General features: G+C 41.1%; 2 protein-coding genes across 2 annotated transcripts; both read left to right on the forward strand.

Annotated features, from left to right (window-relative positions):
• The first annotated feature begins 22 nt into the window (after window positions 1-22).
• On the forward strand, window positions 23-4,452 carry timm10 (translocase of inner mitochondrial membrane 10 homolog (yeast)). Its single transcript, XM_012870241.3, has 2 exons — window positions 23-246; window positions 2,929-4,452. Exons 1-2 carry the CDS (start codon window positions 176-178, stop codon window positions 3,122-3,124), a joined length of 267 nt encoding a protein of 88 aa, XP_012725695.1. The 5' UTR covers window positions 23-175; the 3' UTR covers window positions 3,125-4,452.
• A 3,986-nt stretch (window positions 4,453-8,438) lies between these two features.
• On the forward strand, window positions 8,439-25,100 carry unc93b1 (unc-93 homolog B1, TLR signaling regulator). Its single transcript, XM_012870197.3, has 13 exons — window positions 8,439-8,689; window positions 9,924-10,040; window positions 10,115-10,256; window positions 10,980-11,133; window positions 11,226-11,387; window positions 14,618-14,747; window positions 14,856-14,949; window positions 17,130-17,254; window positions 19,441-19,623; window positions 19,720-19,993; window positions 20,201-20,322; window positions 20,426-20,548; window positions 23,879-25,100. Exons 2-13 carry the CDS (start codon window positions 9,924-9,926, stop codon window positions 24,128-24,130), a joined length of 1,878 nt encoding a protein of 625 aa, XP_012725651.2. The 5' UTR covers window positions 8,439-8,689; the 3' UTR covers window positions 24,131-25,100.
• Window positions 25,101-25,671: the final 571 nt, after the last annotated feature.

Genomic DNA, 25,671 nt, shown 5'->3' on the forward strand with positions numbered 1-25,671 from the left:
GACAGCGGAAGTGAGAGAGGAAGCGCTCCACACGTGTTGTAGCTGCAGATTTTTTTTTTTTGAAGGTTACAGGGGAGGCAGCGGCTGGGCTTTTTGTGTCCGCAGCAGAGGGTCAGAGGAGCGGCGTGCTTGCTTGCTAGCAGAGGCCGGGGTTGGAGCAGCCGGACACGGAGCCATGGATCCCATGAAGGCGCAGCAGCTGGCGGCGGAGCTGGAGGTGGAGATGATGGCGGACATGTACAACCGGTAAATCCTCTAAATGACCCGATGTCCTGACGGATTCCTGCAGAAATAATAGTAAAGAATGCTGGTTGTTGACGGGAGGGAAGCGGATCGCGTTAGTAATGTCATTTAAATTCATACAGTAAAGAGGCGGGCCGATAAATCACGATTAGCGCGATCAAGCTACTTCAGTTTCGCACCGCCGACCTGCTTTACGTTACAACCAACGTGACATTTAAACCTTGCCGGGGTAGCTCTGCCTGCGCCGAGGTGAACCTCCACCACAGGTTCACATCTAACAGGGTTGCCTCGGCGCGCCATGCCTCTGTCCATTAACTAGCTGAAGAAAAGAATGCCCACATCATGATGCAGCCACCACCTTGTTTCACTGTGAGAATGGTGCGTTCAGGGTGGCCTGGATTGTTTATGTTCCTGTCACTCTTGTGTTTTAGCATGGGGTAGAGGGTTCAGAACCACCAGGATGGACTGCAGCAGCAGTGTTTTCTGCCTTTTTTTATTCTCGCCACTCTTTCATCAAGCCCAGGTTTGTGTAATCATACATGACCTGTAGATGTTCTGCTAACAGATTCTCCCTCCTGCTGTGGATCTCTGGAGATCCTCCAGTGACCGTGGGCCTGTTGGGTTCAGCTCTGATCAGTGACCAGCCTCGCTTACCAGCTAGGTCTTCAGTTAACAGGAGGGATCGATGCTACATGATCCATTCATGATCCATTTGTTACAGCAAAGCGCAAATTAATCATGTTTTTTTTGTTTGTTTGTTTTTTTTAAACCTGCATCATAAGGTTAATAGATGTGGAGTGTAACAAACAGCCTGCAGAAAAATAATTTTGACCCCAATGCAGAACTAGATGACTGGAGGGAGGCTGACATTGCGTGTGACCTTGAACACACCGTTTACATGGTGAAACGTGGTGGTGGCATCATGCTGTAGCTGTGCATCAGAGCCGAGGTGACCAAATGTTCTGCAATGTGGACCAACATTATTAAGTAGTTGAGATGAACAAAGATCTGTTTAAAAAATGGAACAAAAGCTAAAATACATTTTTAGTAAAAAGGGATCTCTAAATCAGATTGATCTGGAAAATAAAGTGTGTTGCATTTGTGCTGTAGCAAAGAGAAAACAATAGTGTTGTAATTTCTTTTGGGTGGATTGTTTTTCTACTTTTGTACAGTAAAAAAAAAACAACTTGTGACTGAGCAACAAGAATAGAATTTGGTTCACCGTTTCTTTAAAAAACATTTGTTGAATCTAAACAAGTTTAATGAATGTAACAGAAGATATCGGGTTTTTTTTTTACCATTAAATTAAAATCAAAGCAAACAGCAAAAAATCTGAATACAGATGCACACTAAACGTTTGACTTGTGTTGCACCAAAAAAAAATAGAAAGCTATGTCCCTTTACTCCACTTCATGAATATCTGCCGTTTTTGTTGGTGTATCACATAAAATTCCAGTAAAACATTTGGGTTTGTAGCTGGAATGCCTACAAATTAAGCACAATTTGGACATTTCCAGTTAGAGGTGTCCTCATTTTTGTTGCCAGCGGTTTAGGCGTCAGTGGCTGCGTGTGGCGTTGTTTTCAGCGGACAGCAGACGTACACAGCTATAAAAGCTTTAAGCCGACTACATTAGATTGTATCAGTGTCACAGGTTCAGTGTTGTCCCATGAAAGGGTAGAATAAAGTATTTGTTTACCAAAATGGGAGTGGTGTAAATTCCACTTAACTTTAGGTTGGAGGCTGTTTGCCCCACGGCCTCCATGGATTATCAGTGGGAGAAACCCGCTGAATGGATTTGACTGCCAGGGGGGTTTCACGATCATTTCCATATGTACAAAAGCCTGAAGTCTTTTCTTTCAGATAACGCTTTCATACGACACATTTATACAAGCATCTGTCACCTAAACCTGTCGGCTAGTTTTTCATTCCCTGCTGGACTCCGCGCTTCAGCTCCTTCCGTCTCGGTGGTGGAATCGGGCCGCTTGTTCTGTCGGGGACTTTGAAACGATTTCCTGTGAACGTCTCTTTTCCATCTCGCTGAGGTTTTTGTGTCTCCACTCTCTGATCGGGTCGGGGGTCCACATCCACCACCACCACCCGGGGTTCTCGGTGCCTCTCCCTCCTGGAACGGGTTAATCTGAAGTCAAGTGAGATCCCAGGAAGACTCTGGGTTAGCGTGGATTCATCTGCACCTGATGTCTTTATTTAAGCCCTGACGTGTCAGCCGGTGCGGTGTGGTGTTAATCTAAAATAGTCCCTCTTTTATATTGTCACACTAGACGAGACTTTTCCCAGTTTGACATTTTGACCTAAATAACTATAATGTCTAAAAAATTCTTCTTTTTATTGATGCATATCAAAAATCCTCTGATTAGGATAAAACAAAACAAATGTTTCACTTCTGGTGTAATGATTTTTCTTACTATTAAAGGGTTCTGAGAAACAACGGTTTTGATTTATTTGTGAATGTTTTCAACAAAGTGTCTGAAAATGTGGTTTTGTTCATTTTGTTTAGCTCTCCAGCAAATAAAAAAATGCCTTTTTGTGCATGGAGAAACAAAAAATCCAGCAGGTGGTGCTGTTGATCTTTTCCAAGCAGCAGGTTGTGTGCCTAAAAAAATAAAAAAAATGTAATGATGAATTTAGATCCTGCACTGAACGATGTGACCTGTTCTTCCTCTCAGGATGACCAACGCCTGCCACAGGAAGTGCGTCCCGCCGCACTACAAGGAAGCCGAGCTGACGAAGGGCGAGTCGGTGTGCCTGGACCGCTGCGTGGCCAAATACCTGGACCTTCACGAGAGACTGGGACGCAAGCTCACAGAGCTGTCCGTGCAGGACGAGGAAATGATGAGGAAAGCCGCCGTGGGGAGCGGATAGAGACCCCGGCGTCTGTGTGCAGAATGCAGCGGGTTTGGGCTGGGGGAGGGAGGGGGGGGGGGTAGCATGTATGGGTTGGTAAATTAAATGTGTTTAAAGTACTGAGGGTCCATCAGGATGAGCTCGGCCTCTTTCGCATCAGAGGACGGCACAGACTGCAGCACCGACGGCGGGACCTGCAGCTCCACAGGGCCTCTCTGGACCGGTTCCTTCCTCCAGGTTGGCCTGAAGGTCTCCCCTGCAGAGAACTGACTGCAAACAAGGACACGGGCTCACACTTCTGAGTTCGCTTCATGGCTCTCTTCCACCCGGCTTTGGCCCAGTTTACGAACCGAACTCAACCGCCTCAACATTTAGCTGCATCCGAAGTAAAAGCGTGAGGTTGTTATGGGACATCGTCCAGCTAGGTGTGTTTAAATGAAGTCTTTTTAATGTGGGCATGCAGACAGAGCCGGGCCAAGGTATAAGCAACTCAAGCTGCTGCCCAACGCCCTCCCAACCAGCAGGGGGGGCCCAAAGAAAGCTTATCTATATTAATCAGAATTTCAGATGTGGAATCGTACTTATTAAAAATGAGCCTAATGTTGAATTTGCCCTCAAAATTTCTGAATAAAGCTAAAAGATTCTTTGATTTATATATGAAGGTAAAAAGTAACAATTTGAAAGAACTAACAAATGCATTAGGTTAATTACTTATGTTAACAGTCTTAATTTAACAGTTTCTTTTGCTTGACGGTCATTACATGCACACTCATCTGCAAATACATTTCAATACATAGTTGACGGTTTTTCTTGGACTTCATGGAAGCCCTAGGCTGTATTAAACAGCAGACCTGACTGCCAGACCCAATGAAGCAAACCTACATGATCTGTTTCTGAAATAATGGGGAATGGCTGCTCCTAGAGGGTCAACGTGATGATTTTAACTATGAATCATAACACTATGGGTCGTTAATATGCAAATATGCAAACTGGGACAATTTAAAAGCGACATTTTACATCCTAGCAAAAATTGGGCCCTTGAAGTGAGTCGTTCTGCTCACCATCGCCGCCTGCAGTAACCGTGTCGTTGAAGATGTTGGAACCAGATTAGGAAATAAAATGTCAGAATATTTGTGTCGGTGTCGTTGAGATGAAACGTTTTTACCGCGACGCCTCGCATCATTTACTGTTATTATCCTGATGGGCTGGTTCTGTGTTGTTCCTACAGATCAAATGGACTTTGCTCTGACTTTGTTTGTCTGTCGGTGGACGCCAGTGTGTGTGTCGCCGTTGATATTTGTCCATGTGCAAACTGTTGTAACTAAATAAAAACGATGAGCCCAGTTTCCCTTCCCAGCAGCTGAATCTGTCCCCTGCTCGGCTCGGTCGAGATTTAAAAACCTCATCTGTGTCGGTGTTTTGATGAAAAACTGGGAATTGTACATTATTTAGATTCATCGCGCATGGAGCGAGGCATTCCAGTCATCCGTTTCTGTTTGTTTTGATTAGTGTGGCCTACAGCTTATAAAAGCAATTTATTTTGCTCAGAAAATTGGAACGTCACATCTGAGCGATTTTAAAAAGATTTTGTCGACACCAGAGGTGCAGTTCTAGAATGGTACAAATTAAAATCTAATTTTTTATTCTATTGGTCTAAAAAATATAGGACATTGGATCCCTCTATGTAATAATAATCAACAGATCCTGTTTCCTACAAAAGCTTGAACTATTTTATTTTCTTAAAATATAATTTTTTTAGTTTCAGAAGGAACATTTTTTTTTTTTTTTTTTTTTACAAATTTTTGCTGCCAAGTTCGACAAATTTGAACCTAAACCTTGGATCAGCGGTTCCACACAGTCATGCAGCAGACTGTAGTTCTCAGTCTAGCCAACAGAAGCTGGCTGTTCATTTAGTACTGTGTTCAAGGATTTTGTTAAAAAATTAAGTGGAAGTAAAAAAAAGTGGAGCAGAAAAGGTGCAGAAGAAGCAGCAGTGAGTGGATTGTGACACGGAGCCCTTCGGATAGATCAGTGGTTCTCAACCGGTGGGGCGCGCCCCCCCGGGGGGGCGCCGACACTCTCCCGGGGGGGCGCGAGTAGGCTACAGGATGGGAGTGGAAAAAAACTGGGAAAAAAAATTTGCACTTTTTTTATCACTAAACTACTTTCATAAAAAGTTAAAGTTTTGTATATACATAACTCCTGAATAAAAATTAAAATGTGTTTGGACTGATTTAAAAAAAAAAGTTTTGAACAAATTTGATTGTTTTGTCGATAGTGAGCGCAAATGCAGGTGATAAGTGGTTTTCATCCGGGTTTTTCACGCATGCGCGCCGGACTGGAAGGAAGCTGACGAGTTCTCGGCATATTTTTCTTCTTTAGATAACGTATCACAAGATCGTTTTAAGAGTAAGTTGATGGTTGATGGTACCATATTGCCAGATTTATACAGCAAAAGCCTGAAGGGACGGAGGGAGTCTGTGAAATGCTGGCCAAGGCTTGTACGGCGACATAGCTAGTAGCTTAGCTGCCTTATAAACACGGCAGCCAATACACATGAGAGAGCATGGAACCATGAACCCACTGGACGGCTAAGAATTATTTTATATCGGGACATAGACACCAGCAACCCCCGCGACCCCATGAGGGATTAAGCGGGTCAGAAAATGGATGGATGGACGTTCAGACATGTTTGTTTAACATCAGAAAGCGGACACACAGCAGACACACAGCACTTCAGCAAAGAGGACGAGCCGCCCGGTAGGTTTAAACAAATATTGTTCACTAAGGATTATTTCGGTGTTTTTGTCCTATTAATCCTTTTCACAGACTCATGCCAGAGGGTTTGCATACATTGTACATGTATGTATATTAAAAAAAATCGCCGTAGTTAGCAGCTGTAGTGCAGACCGCGGTGAAGTTAGCTTGACATTGGACATTCAACCTCCGCGGAGTCAGCGGGATCTAGCTCACGGTTGATCCGGTTGAAGGACTCTGATTTCGGCCATCGTCTCTCAGCTGCTCCCTTCTCCCATACGCGGTGGGACCGTCAACAAATCTGATTTGATTTTTGTTTCTCAAGACGCTCCGCTGACTCCGCGGAGCTTGAATGTCCATGTCAAGCCAACTTCACCGCGGTCTAGTGTAGGCCAGAAAGTAGCGCTACATACTTGGCCGAATGATTAAAAGGTCCGAAAGAAATTGGATAAATTCGTAAAAGAAACGCAAAAGGACTGGATTGCCAGCAGTGACAAAAGTGTTTTATGTAATTCACACTTCACAAGCGAGGATTGTGAGGGGTACTTACAATGGAGCATGGGCTCTATGTCTTAGCAACGTTAGATATAGTCTCCTCAGGTTCACCTTGTTCAAACTCCGTTTCTTCGTAAATATATTCCTTATCTGAGTCGCCGATGCTTGAGGTGGAGTTTGTAGATGTATCAGACATTTTTTTAATTTATTTTTTTTGTACGTAGAGTAAGAGTTATTAATAAAATTGAACAAATCGGTAGCAAAAGACGTAGTATTTGCAGGCTGATGCACGGTACTAGATCTGTTTGTGACGTCGCATTCCGGAACAACCCGAATGCAGAACGTTCGTGCTCTTTCGCTTATACAGCAATTTTTATCAAAATTACTTCCAAACGGCGCACATAATTCACATATAATATACATTTCTTTACTCTGGTGACTATTTGAATGCATCTGGCAAAAAATACGTTCAGTCCAAGAGTTAGACTAGTAATGATAATAGGCCAACTGATGATAATAATAATGATAATAATAATAACAACAACAATAAAGCATGTAACCTCATAATTATATAGCAATAGCCTTGTAATAATGATAGGCATATACTACTCATAATAATAATAATAATAATAATAATAATAATAATAATAATAATAATAATAATAATAATAGTAATAATAATAATAATGCCTGCAAGCTCACATTAGAAGTCTGGTGCTACTGCCAATTATAGCAATAGCCTAGTAATGATGATAGGCCTACTGATGATGATAATAATAATATTAATAACAACAACAAAAAAAGCATGTAACCTCACAATTATATAGCAATAGCCTAGTAATGGTGATAGGCCTACTGATGATAATAATAGTAATAATAATAATAATAATAATAATAATAATAATAATAATAATAATAATAATAATAATAATAACAAAAAAAAGCATGTAACCTCACAATTATATAGCAATAGCCTAGTAATGGTGATAGGCCTATACTACTCATAATAATAATAATAATAATAATGCCTGCAAGCTCACATTAGAAGTCTGGTGCTACTGCCAATTATAACAATAGCCTAGAAATGATAATAGGCCTACCTACCGCTACTGATGATGGCAATAATAATAATGTGGGCCTAAAAATAATAGCCTAGGGCTATCTATCTATCTATCTATCTATGCAAGGTAGAGCGGGGCGGGGCGGGGGGATGAGGGATCTGGGCGGGGGGCACTGGGGCCCCAACTGCAACAAACCAGCTTTGGGGGGGCCCAGCTTGCAAAAGGTTGAGAACCCCTGGGATAGATGGACTGCAGCTGGAGTCAGACCCTCAAAGAGCCACCAGACAGTATCTAGGAGCTGGGCCACATCTGTGGCATTCCTCATGTTTAGTGAATTAGAGTTGGTGTCAAGTGTCTTCCCTGTTGTGCAAAAGGGCCAGACTGTTTTTTATTTTTTTTTGCATTTTTCTTATTAAGACTCCAGAATCCACGTTGCTCAGGGTTCAGTGTGAAGTATCCATAACTAAGCAAAGCTTTATGTGACTTGCTGGTGGTGGTCCACTGTGTCCTCTACCAGGACATTTATAAGGATGCAGATCTTATATTAGCGTCACACCTCACTGCCTGAAGCACCGACACCTGCTTCAAGACCTAAACCTCAGAATCTCTGAAGCATTTTATGGTTATTAAAGCAGTCTGGGCTTCCCTGGTTACCTCCATGCCAAAAGAGCATCGGCCAAGTATAAAAAAAATACGTAACTTTCTGAAAAAAAAAATGAATTCAGGGTTTTGTCATTAACAGTGACAAGAATAAACCCATTTCCCCCCAGGGTGTGACCAATGTAAAAGCAGAAGTTATTGTTTAGGTTCAAACTACTACAATAAATGGACATTTTGTTGACACGTGCCAGGACCTCAGCACGCGACGCACAGTAAACAGGAAGTGTCGGTCTGCTGGGAATTGAACGGTACAGCCACACTGAGCTGTATTATATAGGTCAGTGTGGCTATATAATAGGGGACAGCCAGTAGATGGGTTTGGGTGCAATGAGTGGGCGGGGCTTCCTCGGCTCGGAGTGTGTCTGTGCCTTTAAGAAAAAAAAAAGGCAACAGGCGGTGAGGAAGTGAGAAAGCAAACTTTCGTTTCCCCCGTGAAACTTTTTATTTATACCTGCAGGCCTGTGCTTCAGAAAGGGGAACCAACGAGCGACCGAGACTAGAAGGAGCGCAGGGTGAGAGAGAGAGAGGGGGGGAGGGATGGTGTCCGCATTTCTCTGCCTGTCAGGTGGACACGGGGTTCATTCTGCAGGAGACTCCTAGCACTGACACGGTGAGTGTTTTTTTACTGTCCTTAGATAATAAAGCAAGGCCGTGTTAATATGAAGGCTTTTTGCTCACAGCCCTGAGATGTGGGCTGGAGCTGGGCTCAGGCGGGGAGTGTTGCGTTTACGGACAACAGACACTTAATAACAGCGTTAGAAATCAGGTCAGCAGTGTGAACAGCTTGGAAACAATTTCTGCTCCTTCCTAACTCTGTTTCCAAGAAAGATCCCTCTAGTGGAAGAGAAAATATGTCTGCGTCTGAGGTATAAACAATAACTTTTTTGACCATAAACTATACTGGCCTGTTTTATTTAATACTGGAGTGGTGTATGTATGTATGTATGTATGTTTGTATGTATGTATGTATGTATGTATGTATGTATGTAAGCATATATATATATATATATATATATATATATACAGTATATATATATATATATATATATATATATATATATATATATATATATATATATATATATATATCTATATATATATATATCTATATATATATATATATATATATCTATATATATATCTATATATATATATATCCGTGTATGAAAATAAACCTTCCGTGACCTGTATAAAATGTGATCGTCACTTCCTCATAAAGTGCAAGACTTCAAGTTTTTGCACACATCCAGTTTGAAGAAGTTCTTTGGTTTCTTTTACTTTGCTCATTTCTGCACGTATCTTACAATAAATAATACCGAAACCCATGAAAATTACACGATCAAACCGATTCAGCGATGGATTGTGTCTGATTTCTGTAATACACGACAAATTATTGTCACCATTCACGCTACCACTCACTGCATGCTGTTGCCGTGCTCTGATCTTAAGCTTGTTCCTGAAAACACGTTGTTCTGGGACTAAGAGTGTTGCTCAAGGACCCAGAGTGTGTCTGTGGGGTTCGAACCACAGAACTTGCACCATTTCCAGGTTATAAACGTCCTCCTCTAACCTTTGATCTAGTCCAAAATCAAACATGATATCAAGGGTCATAATGTTCCAGGATCTGGGCAAAGTGGAAATAAAAGCCTGTCAACAGAACAACCAGGTTATTAAAGAATGGAGAAACAACAGCTACTAAGAAATGTTCCTAAAGTGACACGGATGAAGATTTATTGTCATCTCAACAAATTGTTAAACAGAGTTTTAACCAGTTTGAGATGAATTGGTTTGATTTGAGTCAACCTGCTGTCTTATCTCGTGCACTGCTTTCTTCTGGTCACCAGATGGAAGCAACTGAGGGAGAACAACCCATCGAGGATGCTGATCAGATTGTAGCGCCTCCCAATGGTGGCGTGAACGAACTGCTGGATGTGGGGCAAGAGGAGAACATAGAGGGCGAGGTGAGCTCTGCTCGGCATCCGTGCTCGCGTGACGCAAAGAGCCGCTGATGTAACGTCCCGTTTTTTCTCTTCAGATGGAGGAGTTTCTGGGCCCGCAGGCTCAGTACAACGAGGAGGAGGAGGAGCGGAAGTACTACAGAAGAAAGAGGCTGGGAGTCATCAAGAATGTGGTTGCCAGTAGTTTCGGAGCCATGATAGTCTACAGTGTTTATATGGGTGAGTGTCTTTACAGCAGGGTTCCTACACAGTCTGGAAATTTGGGGAGTTTGACAGAAGCCTGGAAAAGTAGAAGCTGATTTCCACGGTGCCTTGAAAAAAGCATCCCCCGGCTCACTTTTTACCTTCTTTGTTACATTCCAACCTGTCATTTAAATGTTTTTTTTTGTCTTATTTTGTGTGATGGATCTGCACCAAATAGTCTAGGTTTGTGAAGTGAAATAAGGAAAACAAAACTAATTAGCATGTGCATATGAAGCCCCTATTGCCTCCAAAAGGGACTCTGCAAAGTGCCTTGAGATGACATCTCTTGTAAATCGGCGCTACATAAATAAACCGATTTTGATTTGAAAAGTCACATCAATCACACAGACTTCGTTTGACTGTGTCACATGACCTATTGGTATAAACAGACATTTTATAAAACCACTAAGCAAGAGGCACCACACCGTGAAGACCAAGGAGCTCTCCTGACAAGTCAGGGAGAAAGTTGTTGAGTACAAGTCAGGGCGGGGATATAAAAAAACATTAAAATCTTTGATGTTCCCCAGAACACCATCAGATCCATCATCTTCAAATGGATTCCATCAAACCGACTAACTAACTTTGGAAATTTGAGTCTAGATACGCTTGGAATTAAAAAAAAAAAGTGTGGGAACCTCGACGGGGAGAAGAGACGAGAGACCAGATGCTGTAATATTCTCTTATGTTTGTTTTCCACAGGCCTCTTACAGATGCAGCTGGTCCTTCATTACGACATGACCTACCGTGAGGTGAAGTACAGCAACCTTGGACTTGAGGACATCGACCAGAAGATGCTGATGGGAATCAACGTGACGCCGGTCATTGGCCTCCTTTACACACCCGTACTCATCAGGTAGACTCACCAAGACATATTCTAAACATGAATCCTTTCAATCTGATTGGTTCCTTCACCCGCTGCGTGTTTTTCTTCCATCTTCTGTTCAGGTTTCTTGGTACTAAGTGGATGATGTTTCTGGCCTCAGGAATCTACGCTCTGTTTGTCTCAACCAACTACTGGGAGCGGTACTACACGCTAGTTCCTTCAGCTGTGGCCATCGGCGTGGCCATCGTGCCTTTTTGGGCTTCTCTGGGGAATTATATCACAAGGTGAGGCTCGAAAAGCTAAGAAAACAAATCTTCAGTGATACCCTTTTATTTCAGATTCAATACAGTTCCTAAAACGTGGACGTGAAAACCCTCACATTGAGGCGCGGGGCTCTGGTGTACCTGTAACCTAATTCAGTATTTCTTACCTATTTCAGTCTCCCAACATGCATTACAAGTCAAAAGCATGGACCATCCTTGTAATGCTTAAAGTTTTGATTATTTCCCACAATTTATAGCGGCTGCTCACTATAAGAGTCCCCGAAAAGCACATACAGATAATTTGAGTGTACTAATATGCTGTATATATGAAATGGCACTTATATAAAAGCCAAGTAGCAAATTATTGACATCGAATATGAAATAAGTGTTAACAGTGGACATTACAGTACAGACACAGGGGAAGCTGTTTGTATTTTGGACCTAGTTTAAGCACCAACCATTAGTTGTTGCTGCACATCAGTGAGTTAATATTTCTGGGTGAAAGCAAACAGCATAACTATAGAGATAGCTCAGGGTAACATGAGCCACTCTAACTATAAGCTTTGTCAAAAAGGAAAGTTTTAACATTAGTCTTAAAAATAGACAGGGTGTCTGCCTCACGGACCAAAACTGGGAGTTGGTTCCACAGGAGAGGAGCCTGATAGCTAAAGGATCTGCCTCCCATTCTACTTTTAGAGACTCTAGGAACCACCAGCAGACCTGCAGTCTGAGAGCGAAGTGCTCTGATAGGAACATACGGGGTAATCAGAGCTCTGATATATGATGGAGCTTGATTATTAAGGGCTTTATACGTTAGAAGAAGAATTTTAAATTCTATTCTTGATTTAACAGGAAGCCAATGAAGGGAAGCTAAAATTGGAGAAATATGATCCCACTTGTTGATTTTCATCAGAACTCTTGCTGCAGCATTTTGAATCAGCTGAAGACTTCGAACTGCATTTTGTGGACTTCCTGATAGTAAAGAATTACAATAGTCCAGCCTTGAAGTAACAAATGCATGGACCAGTTTTTCAGCATCACTCCTGGACAGAATGTTTCTAATTTTGGCGATATTCCGGAGGTGAAAAAAGGAAACTCTGGAAACCTGTTTAATATGGGATTTAAATGACATGTCTTGGTCGAAAACAACACCAAGATTTTTTACTTTATTACCAGAGGCCAAGTTAATGCCACCCAGATTAAGTGATTGGTTAAGAAGTTTATTTTTTGAAGACTCTGGCCCAAAGATTACAACTTCTGTCTTGTCAGAATTTAAATGCAGGAAATTTAAATATCATCACACCTCCTCCACCGAGCTTCACCCTGGAAGGCCCCAGTTAGATACCACCCTTCATCTGTTTGTATGTTCTACAAAGACATAGAAGTCAGAGTAAATAAAAATAAACCCCACAGTTTCACACCTCCTCCTTCATGCTTTGGTGTATAAACCACACAGGCAGCGACTTCCCATTTATTGACCCCTGTTTTCTCCAAAAGCGTAGTAGTAAGAACAAAAAGAAAACTCAATATTTTAATATTTAGTAAAAAAAGTAATTTATTTTGATCTCTCATGCAGATTCCTTTTACCTGGTATCTGTCACTTTTTGCACCATTTTAACCCTGAATGCCTATATATATATTTTTTTTACAGTTTTTTCAATCATTTGTTGTTGAAATGTGGTACATTTTAAATCCCTTGAGCCTTTGATAGAGATTGGATTTTGTCATCTACCTAAAATAATGGCCTACGTAATCTTTTACCAAATATACATATATATATTTTTTGCCTTAATCAACTTAATAACTTGTTTTACTTAATAACTTGTGTGTTTTCTCAAAAACCTGAAAAAAATGACATTGGCCATTATTGTAGGAAGGTGATGATTTAAAAAAAAAGGCATTTCACACTTTAAACCATAACAGTGTTTTTCCAGAAAAGAACAAATTATACTTTTTCTGAGATTTTCTGAGAGGTTTACAGTGCTTGAAGTCATGTCTTGTAAATTGTGAACAATGCATTGTCATAAGTGGCGAGGGGTTATTGTTTAGGTGTACCCCAAGGTACAGTTCTTGGTCCACTTCTTTTTAGTTTGCATATAAAGGAGTTGGCGTTTTCATGTCCTACTGCAGCCTTCCATATATATGCTGATAGTTTTATACGTTTATGGTAATGACACTTATTCTGTTTTTAACGCAGCTGTTTTCGTGTTTGGAGCCTGTTGCAGCATTGTTTGATAAGTCGGGTTATCTTCAACATAAGGAAAACTGCTTCAGGCGTTTATAGGTCTGATCTTTGACCAGCAGTAATAATTTAAATGAAAAGATAATTTGCAAATTATGAAGCAAAATATCGCAAATGTCAAAATATTAAGCAGAGTTGCAAAGGCCAGGTTGCATACCTTAATGCTTAGGAGAGACTGTCACTTCATGTCACCAATAATTTAATGCAGTCAATGATTTAAATTGGATTTTCTGTTTAACTTCTGGGTCTCGCGCTGCATTTACAACAATAAAATCACTGAGGATGACATAAAATGGGGCGACTAAGATTGTAGACAGGAAGCCTTTTAGGTCACGTTACAGTCATTTTCTTAAGAAGCTGGAAACGTTACACTTTCTTTTAATTACATTGTCAAATCTCAAAGTGGTTTTTAAATGCTTCCATGGTCAGTCCCCTCGTGTTTCAGTGACACACGGAGCAGCCGGTGGGAGTTGTAAAGTCTCTCTCTCTGTAAAACCTCTCTGGAATAAGGGGCTTTTCTGTGCAAGGTGTCGACGTGTGAAACTTCTTCAATGCAGAACTAAAAATGATCGCTGCCTGGAATAATTTTAGATCAAAAGTGAAACAGTTTCTAAGCGAGGACAAGTTTTATGCGGTCGTAAATGACGGCCACCGTTTCTGAATAAATTTAATGGTATTGCATTTGCCTTTTATTGCTTTTGCATTATTGCGTTAGTTAGTGGTAAGTCTTTGTTTTGAATTTGCATTTGAACTCTTTTTTTTTTCTTGTTTTTATCTGATCACAAGCCTAACTAGGGACTGACATGACAGATGGGCTTAGGCTAGAAATATTATAGCGCCGTATTTTAGCTGTCAAACTGTGATGTTTTTGCAATCATGTGTATTCCTGTTTCCTGAGAAGTCTCTGGAAATGTTCCTTTTTATCGACGACGATAGTGTTTTTTTTTTAAATAAATGTCAGCTGTTTAATCCTCCTTAACTCTTTCTATCTCTCACTCCCCGACTGCAGGATGGCCCAGCAGTACTACGAGTACGCCAACTACAAGGACGAACACGTGCAGGAGCAGAGGAAGCTGCCGAAGGGCGCGTGCCACAGCTACATCATCATCTTCCAGTCGCTTTTCTACGCCATCTTCAGCGTGAGTCTTTTTCTTTACCCCTCTTCTTTAACCGTTTTCCCGCTTTTGCCTCACGTTAAAAAAATCAGCTGAAGTCTCTGTGTATTTTTTCTTCTTCTTCCACATCAGCTGAGTTTCGTCTTCGCCGAGTTCCCCATGCGTCTGGTCCTGCACGGCCACCTGCACGAAAGCAAGCACGTCCTCTGCAACGTGAAGATATGCGGTAAAGACGCCTGGTTTAGACTGGGGACAGACAAGATTCAGAAAATTAGGAGTACATAAATCATTTCTAGTTTTAGTCTAAGTTCAGTTATGTTTTGATTAAATTATTTACATTTATTTGTGTTTTTTTTCTTAATGGAGAAAAAATACAGAACTACTAGATGCACAGGAAAAGTATTAGTTACTTTACTGTATTAGTTTACCAAGTAATAAAATGTTTTCCATCACCTCTGAGGTTTTATGTTAAACACGCTTGCACCTGCTTTCACACTTATTAGCACTTATTAGCACAAGTGTCAAAAAAACCTTAAAATAAATTCATACATATAGCCTCATAATCTCACCATGAGAATTAGAAAAACACAGCCTTTCATTTATCACAGTTAGGAAAAACATCCCATGATGATGATGATTATTATTAGTAGTATTTTTATTTATTTATTTATATTTACATAATCACCAGTCCAAAAAATTGTGGCACCCCTACAAATAATACAGAATAAATGTAACCAAAGACGTAGATAAACTTTTAATGAGGAATTCACAGCTTTGTGTTTTTTAGCTTTAAGTATGAGGAGTATCATGTGACTCGTTTTGGTCTTGACCGCCATTCATAAGGGAAAGAACATGTAATTCAATCGTTGCGCTTCAAAATGGCTACAAGCATCTCGTTATCAGTGTTCATTTGCACACATTTACAGCTGGAGCAAAACGGCTCTGAAAACTGAGATAAAATACATTTTTTACTTGAAGAAGTAAGCATCAGGGAACTAGTTAGGAATTGGGTCCAGAGTTATTTCAGTATCTGGCATCATTTTTGTCAAGTTTCTCCCATTGATGTACGGGCGTCACACAGCAGTCAGTGTCGGAACCACGATTCTTTATTTCACGCATCAGTGAAAGATGCATAAAATGCTGCAAAAGCTACTACCTTTCGCTGAAGATGTGAATATTTTCTGCTCTGTGCAAACGGTTTATTCTTCAAATAGAGAAGAAATAAATGAAACGAAGAAACGTACAAATTTGGCTTGGTGAAAAGAAACGGTTGCTTCTTCGATATAAGTCCGATTTTGCATTTAGTATTATCTAATAACTGAATATATATAAAAATCTGAAAACGTCAGTTTTTCAGAGAGCTGTGGAGACTTTTGACAGCTAAGCGTTTCCTTATCTGTAACTCCAGGATGCCATGAGGCGTTTACACTTAAGGATTTCCTCTGATTTCCTTTTGCTGGCGTTCAGATTAGTTTAACCTCTGGTTAATGATGTGGTTATAATCGTCTTCTCCGCTGTTAGTCGGGATTCGTCACATGGTTCTGTGTTCGTATGCCGGTGAAGACTCTGCCACTCGAGGATGAGGCTAAATCTAAAAAAAAAAAAAAAAAAGACCAGAACAACCAGGCGTCAGTTTTTGGAGTTGAAGACTTTCGCTCTTCAAAGCTTGGAGCTTCTCTGTCGCTAGCTCTGAATCGAGAAAGCTCTTTGGATGAAAAGCGAAATGTCTTCAACTACAAGAAAGGCAGTGCAGATATATATATTTTTTTATTTCTGCTGGAGCATTTGCATTTAACTGTCACATTGGACTTAGTAGACTTTCCTAAATTAGATACCCGGACCAAAGCAAAGCTCCTTGTCGGGAAGTGAAACCCTGCTAGCATGAACTTTGAGCCTTTTTGTTGCTAGATTGTTTTTGTTTTACGATGGTTCTGCTGCCCCCTGGGAGCTAAACATCTACAGACCCACATGTAAAAACCTTTTTGAACACTGACAGCATCACCTCTACTTACATTTGCTGTCATATAAAGTTTCCCTTCAAAAATAAAAATAAAATAAAAGCATGAAAGTTTGTACTGATTTGGGCTTCTGTGACTCGGTGTGTTGCCCAAAGTCACTTTTGTACATTTTGATGAAGTGGAAATGCAGATGTTCAGGGTGGAAGTGGAGATCTGCTCTTTTCCTCTTGTTTGTCCAACGTTTTTTTAACATATAGAAACGCCGGCCCTGACGGTTTCCCCTTTTTTGTCGCATATATACCAGACACTCACACGCACTAAAGCCAACCTTTATAATGACTCATACACACTTAACGTAAAAAATGCCCAGACGCCCTCGCTTCTAAACATCTGCTTCCCCAGCAGCTGCTCTCCACAGCTCAGACCTGCCTTTCTGTCTGACGTGCAGGGGCTGCGATCAAAGGCATCATCCCGGGCTTCAACACCACCGTGCTGACCAACCTGCCGCGCTCCATGCTGCTCATCCAGGTGGAGAGCATCTTGATGGGCTTCGCCTTCCTCTCCATGATTATCGTAAGCGCTCAGGCTCCACGCAACGCAGCGGGGGACACATTTAAACTGCTCCTTGAATATTTCCTCTAATCTAGTTTAATGGGGTTCTTTTTATGGGTTAAAAACCCATTTTGAGAGTCTTACTAGGCTAACTCTTTGAAGAACAGTTTGACGCGTTATCTGTTTGCTGTCCACCCGTTCCCTGCTGCTACAATCTGCATCCTATATGCTGAAAGGACAGGAAGAATAATGAGACATGGTTAGAAGAGCTGAAATCCTGGACTGTAAAAATAGAAATTGTGTTTTTTCCCCCCCCCCATTTGTCCTTTTGGTTACACTTTATTTGAAGGGGTGTACATAAGACTGACATTACACTGTCATAAACATGACATAACACCTGTTATAAACATAAATGACTCTATATGAATGTTTAGGACTGTTGTCAGTAATTGTCATTCGGTAAATTATGACACTATTAAAGCAAAGTTGACATTGTTTAAAATGGCTTTGTTATGACAACTTGACATTAACAGAGACAAGATTAAATTTAGGGCTTGATTTGGGATTAGGTTAAATTTAGGGCTTGTTTTGGGATTAGGTTAAATTAAGGGCTTGATTTGGGATTAGGTTAAATTAAGGGCTTTGTTTGGGATTAGGTTAAATTAAGGGCTTGATTTGGGATTAGGTTAAATTAAGGTCTTGATTTGGGATAAGGGTAAAATAAGGGCTTGATTTGGGATTAGGTTAAATTAAGGGCTTGTCATAACAAAGACATGTTAAACAACGCCAATTTAACTTTAATAGTGTCATAATTTACCGAATGACAATTACTGACAACAGTCCTAAACATTCATAAAGAGTCATTTATGTTTATAACAGGTGTTATGTCATGTTTATGACAGTGTAATGTCAGTCTTATGTACAACCCTTCATATAAAGTGTAACCGTACTTTTTAACTTTTTGTCTTGTGACAACAACAGACATCGGTGTTGGTATTTAATGTGACAGAAATCGTTGCATCTTTCAGTGCAAATCTTTGGGGCTTTGAACAACAAAGAGAGCAAGATTTTTGCCTCTCGTTCAAAAATGGCTCCACCTAAGCCGGACTGAATGGAGACGTTCTTCCCAAATATTCTTCTTGAGTTTTATGCCTGAGCTTTTAACTGGACCGTTCTTACACATGAATGTACTTCAGTCGTTCCGCTGCAGCTCTGGCTCCGTTTTTCTTTCTCGGTCCTGATGGAAGGGGAACCTCTGCACCCGTCTAGACGCTCTCACAGCCTCCAGCAGGGTTGCCATGGATTCGGCTTCATCCGTCCTCCCATCGATTCTGACCAGCTTCCACGCTTCCCTGTGGTGCGGGCGTGTTCAGGAGGGACGTGCGTTTGGCACACGCACCCTTACAAAGCTTTATTTTGGTCCCATTTGACCGGAGCGCCTTCCTCCACATGTTTACCGCTGCCTCTCCTGTATGAGCTGTGGCTTTCTTGTCATTTCCCCTAAAGCATGAAGAATAGTTTGCAATCCCTCCTGAGTCGGCGTAGGCCTCTTCGGTTGCTTCTCTGAATATCTCTGGGCTCGTCAGTTTAGGTTGACGGCCCAGTAATGGTGGCGTTGAAGTTCTGCTTTCCTCCTCCCGTTTTCAGACGACGGACTGAGCAGTGGCAGTATGTGGGGAAAAAATGAGGGTGTGAAGTGCTTTCGTGAGGCAGTACACTGCAAAAAAGGATCTAAAAATAAATAAAATGTTCTTATGTTCTTTATGTCCTAGATTTGAGCAGGTAAATAAGATTATCTACCAATGGAATGAGTATTTTGACCCCTAAGGTAAGATTATTAAACATCCTGCACTTGAAATAAGACAATGGAGATGAGTTGTTCCTATTTTAAGTGCGAAAATCTTATTCCATTGGCAGATCATCTCATTTATCTGCTCAAATCAAGGACAGATACACTTATTTTAAGAAAATTTTACATATTTTTAGTTCCGTTTTTGCAGTGTATGGGGAGAATTGGGCGGAAAAAAGCCTCTGTCTCGAGTTTAAAACAAGATATTTTCACTTTTCGTTGATTCCACTAACTCCAAAGACGTTTCTGGGCCTTCAGTGGTTATGAAGGCCATCAGCTGCTTTCCTCCTCCTGATAGGGACTGTAGCTGCGTGACAGAGATATTAACTCGGTCTCCGCTTGCTTTCTCTCCCAACAGTTCCTCTTGCTGTGTGGCCCCGCGTACCGGCCGACGGAGGAGATCGACCTGCGCAGCATCGGCTGGGGGAACATCTTCCAGCTGCCTTTCAAACACCTGAGGGATTACCGGCTGCGCCTGCTCTGCCCCTTCTTCATCTACAGCGGCCTGGAGATGCTCTTCGTCATCAGCGGGTTCTCTCTGGTACCGGACCTCAGCTCTGGTGTTCTGCGGTGGCGCGTCGGTGAAAGAGACAGCCCGGTTTTATCGTAGTAACACGTGTCTGCGTTTCGCCCACAGTCCTACGGCGTCTGCACGCTGGGCCTGAAAAGCCTCTGGCTCCTGATCGTGGTCTACGGCCTCTCCTGCTCCGTCTTCTCCCTGCTCTCTCTCAGCCTCCTGCGCCTGCCGCGGTGGGTGTGTCTGATGGGCGGCGCCGCGGTGCACGCCGTGCTGCTGGTGGTCCTCCTGGCTCTGTCCATCAAGCCCGGCTCACCGGAGTATCTGGGTCCCCTGCTGGTGATCACGGTGCTGTGGGGGCTCGGCAGCGCCCTGAACAAGACCGGGGTTAGCAGTGAGTATCGGCCGTGACCATCCAGCGGATATCAAAGCGTTTGTAATGATAATAGGATGGTTAACAAACATTAACGTTCTCTTTTTGTTTCTTAAAATACTGCTGTTGTTTGAGAATTTTCAAATTCCCGTGTTGCTGGTGGCTTCAAGCCCTGTGAGTAATCGTTCTCGCCTGTAATCTCATGCCATGAACCTCCGTGTTCCCCAGCTGTTGTCGGCATTCTCTACGCCGAGGAAAAAGAGCGCCTGGATTTCGTCTACACCATCTACCACTGGTGGCAGGCCATCGCCATCTTCGTCGTCTACCTCTGGTCCAAGATGCCCATGAGGGTACGGTTAATTCAGAGTTTTTTTTCCCCCCTGCATGCATCTTGTGTATTAAAATGTTATTTTTGAGGTTTTTTTTTTTTTTTTTTTGGTTCTTCACATTCAGGCCAAACTGTCCATCCTGCTGGCTACGTTGTTGCTGGCCTGCTACTGTTATTGGGTGATGGAGCGCCGCGTGGCACAGAAAGTGCCGCACAGAATGCCTCGCATCCCTCGGCCACGACACAAGGTGACCCATCACACTCTCGGCATGGACAGTTTCTGGAGTTTAGCCCAGAATTTATACGATTTTAAACAAAGTATTTTTTTAAAAATAAAAGGTAGTTTATTCGTGTTGCATGAGCTCGACTACTACTGTAATTACAACCTAAGGTAAAGCCTTCATGCTGTCAGATTTCTAAATGATTTATCAGTGTTCCTTTGCTTTTCAGCGCATATTTAAAGGGTTAATTCAGCTAAGCTTCTGTTAAAACATTAGAAGCAGCTAATCTCTGACCTGCAGTAGATGACTTTTCATTTAGTAGATTAGGTCAGCGCTCAAATGGTGTGCACCATAGACATAATATAAGAGTAGACCCCGCATTGACAGTCGCGGCGCAGGAATTACGGCCACCATGTTGGGGCGGTCGACCTGCTACCCTAACCTGCTGATTCAAGCTGAACACACTAATGATACCTCAGCACTGTGCGGCTTATTTTTGTTTAAATCGACGGACTATTGACGTCAGGGCTCGAGAGATAACTTTTCACAAGTAAGATTAAAAGATATTGTTTATATTAGAATGTGATTTGTCTTATATTAGGTAGAGAGATACAGGTCTATGCGTCCAAGTTTTTGTGACTTAGTCTCTCCAAAATTGCATCTACTCCGTGAAGGCATCAGAGCTTTAGACATCTATATATATATATATATATATATATATATATATATATATATATATATATATATATATATATATATATATATATATATATATATATATATATATATATATATATATATATATATAATTCGCTAATGTCAAAGTTCTGACGCCTTCACATAGCAGCTACAATACATATAGATAGACAGACAGACAGACAGATAGATAGATAGATAGATAGATAGATAGATAGATAGATAGATTTTTTTTTTTTTTTCTGTTATGGCCTGGCTCTTGGACCATGGCAAATCAAAGGGAAGCCCCGCATTGGATAACTTAAAATGGGATTTATTTAAAAAAAATCATAACTGGTTGGAGAGGAGAGGGAAAGAGAGAAATAGGTGGCAGGGAGAGAGAAAGAATGAGTTGAGCTCCTCCAAGCTGGTCTGATCTGAGCTGCTCCCATCTGGGTTTGATCATCTGGTGCTTGCGCTGTCAGGTGAGGAAGCTTGCTGACGTCAGGACTATAACTATAACTATATATATATATATATATATATATATATATATATATATACAGTGAACCCTCGCTATATCGCGGTTCACCTTTCACGGTCTCGCTGCTTCACGGACTTGCATTGATGAGCCGCTGCCGTTCATTACAGTTCTCAGTAATAATAGGTGTTGGCATGTCGGTTTATAAGAATCTTTTTGCCCAGAAGTAAGAAGAGCGACAACAACTACCGATAACTATGTTCATCTCCCGAAAAAAAAAAACAACACACCTGCACCGCGGGCTTTAGAAGAAGAAAAAACGCTACAGAGCGCAATCAGGATGCAGCGGGTCAATCAGAAAAACAGTGAAATACACGTGAGTCACTATTTGTCCTACTGTACTTCGTATTTTTTTTCATAATCATTTTTCATTGTCTCCCGTTCTAATCCAACGACTTGGGTCGCGGTGGGGCGGTGCTGATCTCCACAATTGGAAGCCTTCAGTTCGTATTGATGATTAAAATTATTATTTTACAGCACAGTAGTTATTTGTCAATAATAATTAAAAAAAAACAAAACGTTTATACAGTATCTTTATTTGTTAAACAAATGCTTGGGCCTGTAAAAAGATTTTATTCTTTGGTTTCAATGTACTATATTTCATTGTAAAATAATTGAAAAAAAATAAATAAAGGTTACTACTTCACGGATTTCGCCTATCACGGGTTCTTTTTTGGAACGTAAATATATATATATGTGTACATATATATGTGTACATGTACAAATGTGTTTGTTTATATAGTAATAAAAAACTTATAAAAATGTGTGAGTGGCTGTGTTTTGAAACATACATACATCATGTCAGAATATTCTATTACTTTTAACCCCACTAAGATTATTTAAACGCACTGGACCATTTGTTATAATAGCTATAGTTTTAACGTTTTAAGCAAAAAAAAATGTGAAAATTTGTTCAACATTAAACGAGTTATGGTTGATTAAAATTGATTCTGCACCTGGTTAACACATTAGACTGAGCGGAGTTGTCGACCGCCCCAAGATGGCGCCGCTAAATCTCGTCAGCGCCTATAGGCGAGAGCGGTTGATGCGGGGTCTACTCTTTATATATGTCTATGGTGTGCACTATTATAAAATAGTGTGGCGCGCCCCCTATGGGCGACATGCAGGTATTACAGGGGGTCGCCAGAACAGCCTTGCCTTTTTTTTTCTTCTTTGTCTAGAAAATACAGGCCTTCTAAATCATTCTGAATGTGACAACCTGCAGTCAGAAGTATGATGATTACTATCAATAAACTCCTAAAAGAGCACAAAACTTCATGTAACTGAAGTTTGCCTTTAATAATTAAGGCTTGTTATTATTTTTGCCATGTGAGGTTCATGGCTAGTTAAAAGTTGACTGCAGCTACGAGTCGGGCTAAAAGTAATTAATATTGTTGTTATATAGTTAAAGTGTGGCAATTTATTATTAGGCAATCCTGGGGCTAATGGTCATATCCTCCAAGGCGCCAACAACAAAGTGAGATTCTATCATGAGAAAATTAAAAAAAATATGTTATAGCAGTTCATAGAAATGCCGTGTCATCATTTCTGCTTTTGGCCAGTTATTTTAAAGGAACTTAATAATTTTTACCACATGGAAAGGAGGTAAGAAGCTCTGAAAACAACCTTTCTGTGTGACATATAAAGGATCATTTCCAGCCAGAGTAACTGCCTGATATTAACGAGGTGCACAAAACACAAACTGGGGCTGAACGATCTTTAAAAGCTTAAAATTCAAAAAAAAATTTTTTTTACCATAACAGCGTTAATTTTGACTGCTCCCACATTTTACTCATGTGAAAAGCTGGTTGAAGGATAAGAAAAATGATCTGACTCATTAGTCCAACCTTTAGTGATTAGCAATAGTCTTGGTGATCCCATCTGAACTGCCTCGTTTCGACTGTAAACCTAATCCTTCATGACACAATGATGGGACGAGTTGAATCTTTTTTTTTGTGCTCGTTTCATTTTAAAGCTACAATCTTTAAGAACTTCGACGGACTCTACCTGCCACCCTTTTATACCTCGCAATAAAGAGCCGAGAGCCTGTAAACGCGGCTGCGCTGGAGTGACTGAGGTCCTGGTTTGTAAAAACATCCAAGCGGAGAGTAAAAATAAAAGCTCGTCTTTTTTACCCTCAGGTGAAAGGCTACCGCTACCTGGAAGAGGACAACTCCGATGAGTCAGACTCGGAGAGAAGCGAGGAGGATGACGACGAGGACGAGGAAGAGAGGGCGGAGGAGGACGAGCGCGTTGTGGAGGAGATGGGAGCGGGGCACAGGGAGGAAGAGGGCCAAGGGGCCAGAGCCGAGGGCGCCGACTCGCCTAGAGCCCGGCGGGGAGGGGCCGAGGGTCAGGGTGCCCACGTGGAGGAAGAACAGAGGGAGATGTGACGAATTGACAGAAGGCAGGAGGGGAAGGTGGTGGACAAACGTCTGATGCATACGGAAGCTCCAGTCTACTCCAGTCTCCTCTATTAGCTGGCATCCTTTATTGCAACGAGAAGGGACCAACGCCTTGCATAGACTTTAACCTTTTTACACATTACATTTAGAAACTTCAACGTGTTTCATTTTATGTGATAGGCCAACACTATTCCGGCCCTCCATTAACCTCCATCCATCTTCCCATAAACATAAGCTTTCCTGTCCCTGCTGTAGAAAAGCGTCTCCACGCCATGATGCTCCCTCCACCCGGTTCCATGATGGGGTGTTCGAGGCGACAGGCAGGGTTTTTTTTTTTTTTTACAATTACTTGCTGCTTCGGGACGGTCTTATCACATAAAATCCCAATGAAATACTTTAAAGTTTAGCAAGGAACTGCACCTCCTAATTGGTGGATTTAAAAAAAAAATGTTCATTGGAGTTTATGAGGAATCTTCAGATTATTTTCCAGAAGTCTTAAAAGGTCATGTCTGTATGTATGGTTGTGTGTGTGTGTGCGCAATACTGAGTTTTTTTCTGATCGAGGGTTTTTCCATATCTTTTCTTTTCTTAATCTCATTCATGCTGTACCAGATGTCTAAAATAGCTTTATTCATTGGGTTTCCATAAAGCTAAGCAGCTGCTTAGAGGAGCCCCAGAAAGAGTTTTGAGGCTAGTTTGGTCTGAATCCTTGAAGAGAAGATAAATAATATACATCTAAATGTTTTTTTTTTTCAGATATAAGTGTTTTTTTTATCTTAAATTTTTGTTTTTATGTGTTTTTAAACACTTTTGTGTGAGGCTGTATATTTCTTGTTCACATATTCTGTCTTATAATGCAGCAGACAATGAAAAAGGAGGAAAAAATGTAGAGGACACTGCTTTAGTTTTTCCGCTCGCTATGTTTGTTCTTCATCTTTACCAGATCTGTCGATGGGGGGGAAAATTTTTTTTTAATCGCTTCTGCAGAGCACTTTTCTGTGAAGGAAATATATAAAAGCAAGAAATTAGGAATTGATTTCATCACATCAATAACAGTGGGAACTGTGTTTTGACAGTAATTTTCAGAGAGCCTGCTTTGTCCTGCTTAATGTGAACGGCGCTTCAGTTTTATTTTCTGTTTTGCGTTAATACAGAGAAAACAAGATGGACATAAATCTGCTTTTTGTGGAGGATAATGGTGACGATGATGAATGTAAGGTTAGATAGAGTACAGTTCAGCAGGTTTAAAGGCCAGCCAGGACTGATGGCTGCAAGGGACTTGTTTTAGTCAGCAGTGTCTGCACAGCTTTTATTGTCATGGGAAAAATTAATAAAATAATATATATTTCTTGGAACAGTCCAATGATTGGCCAGCATCAAGCAAACAAACAGCTAAGGCAATTAAGATTGATTAAAAATGTCTAATGCAGTATAAACCTCAACTTTTAGTGTTGAACTGTTAAAAACAACCCTGTTGTATTTATAAGCACACACAGTTCAAAGAAAGCTCAGGTTATGAACAATTTAGG

This window comes from Fundulus heteroclitus, chromosome 5 (genome assembly GCF_011125445.2).
Source record: "Fundulus heteroclitus isolate FHET01 chromosome 5, MU-UCD_Fhet_4.1, whole genome shotgun sequence".
In the NCBI taxonomy this organism is placed as follows: Eukaryota; Metazoa; Chordata; class Actinopteri; order Cyprinodontiformes; family Fundulidae; genus Fundulus; species Fundulus heteroclitus.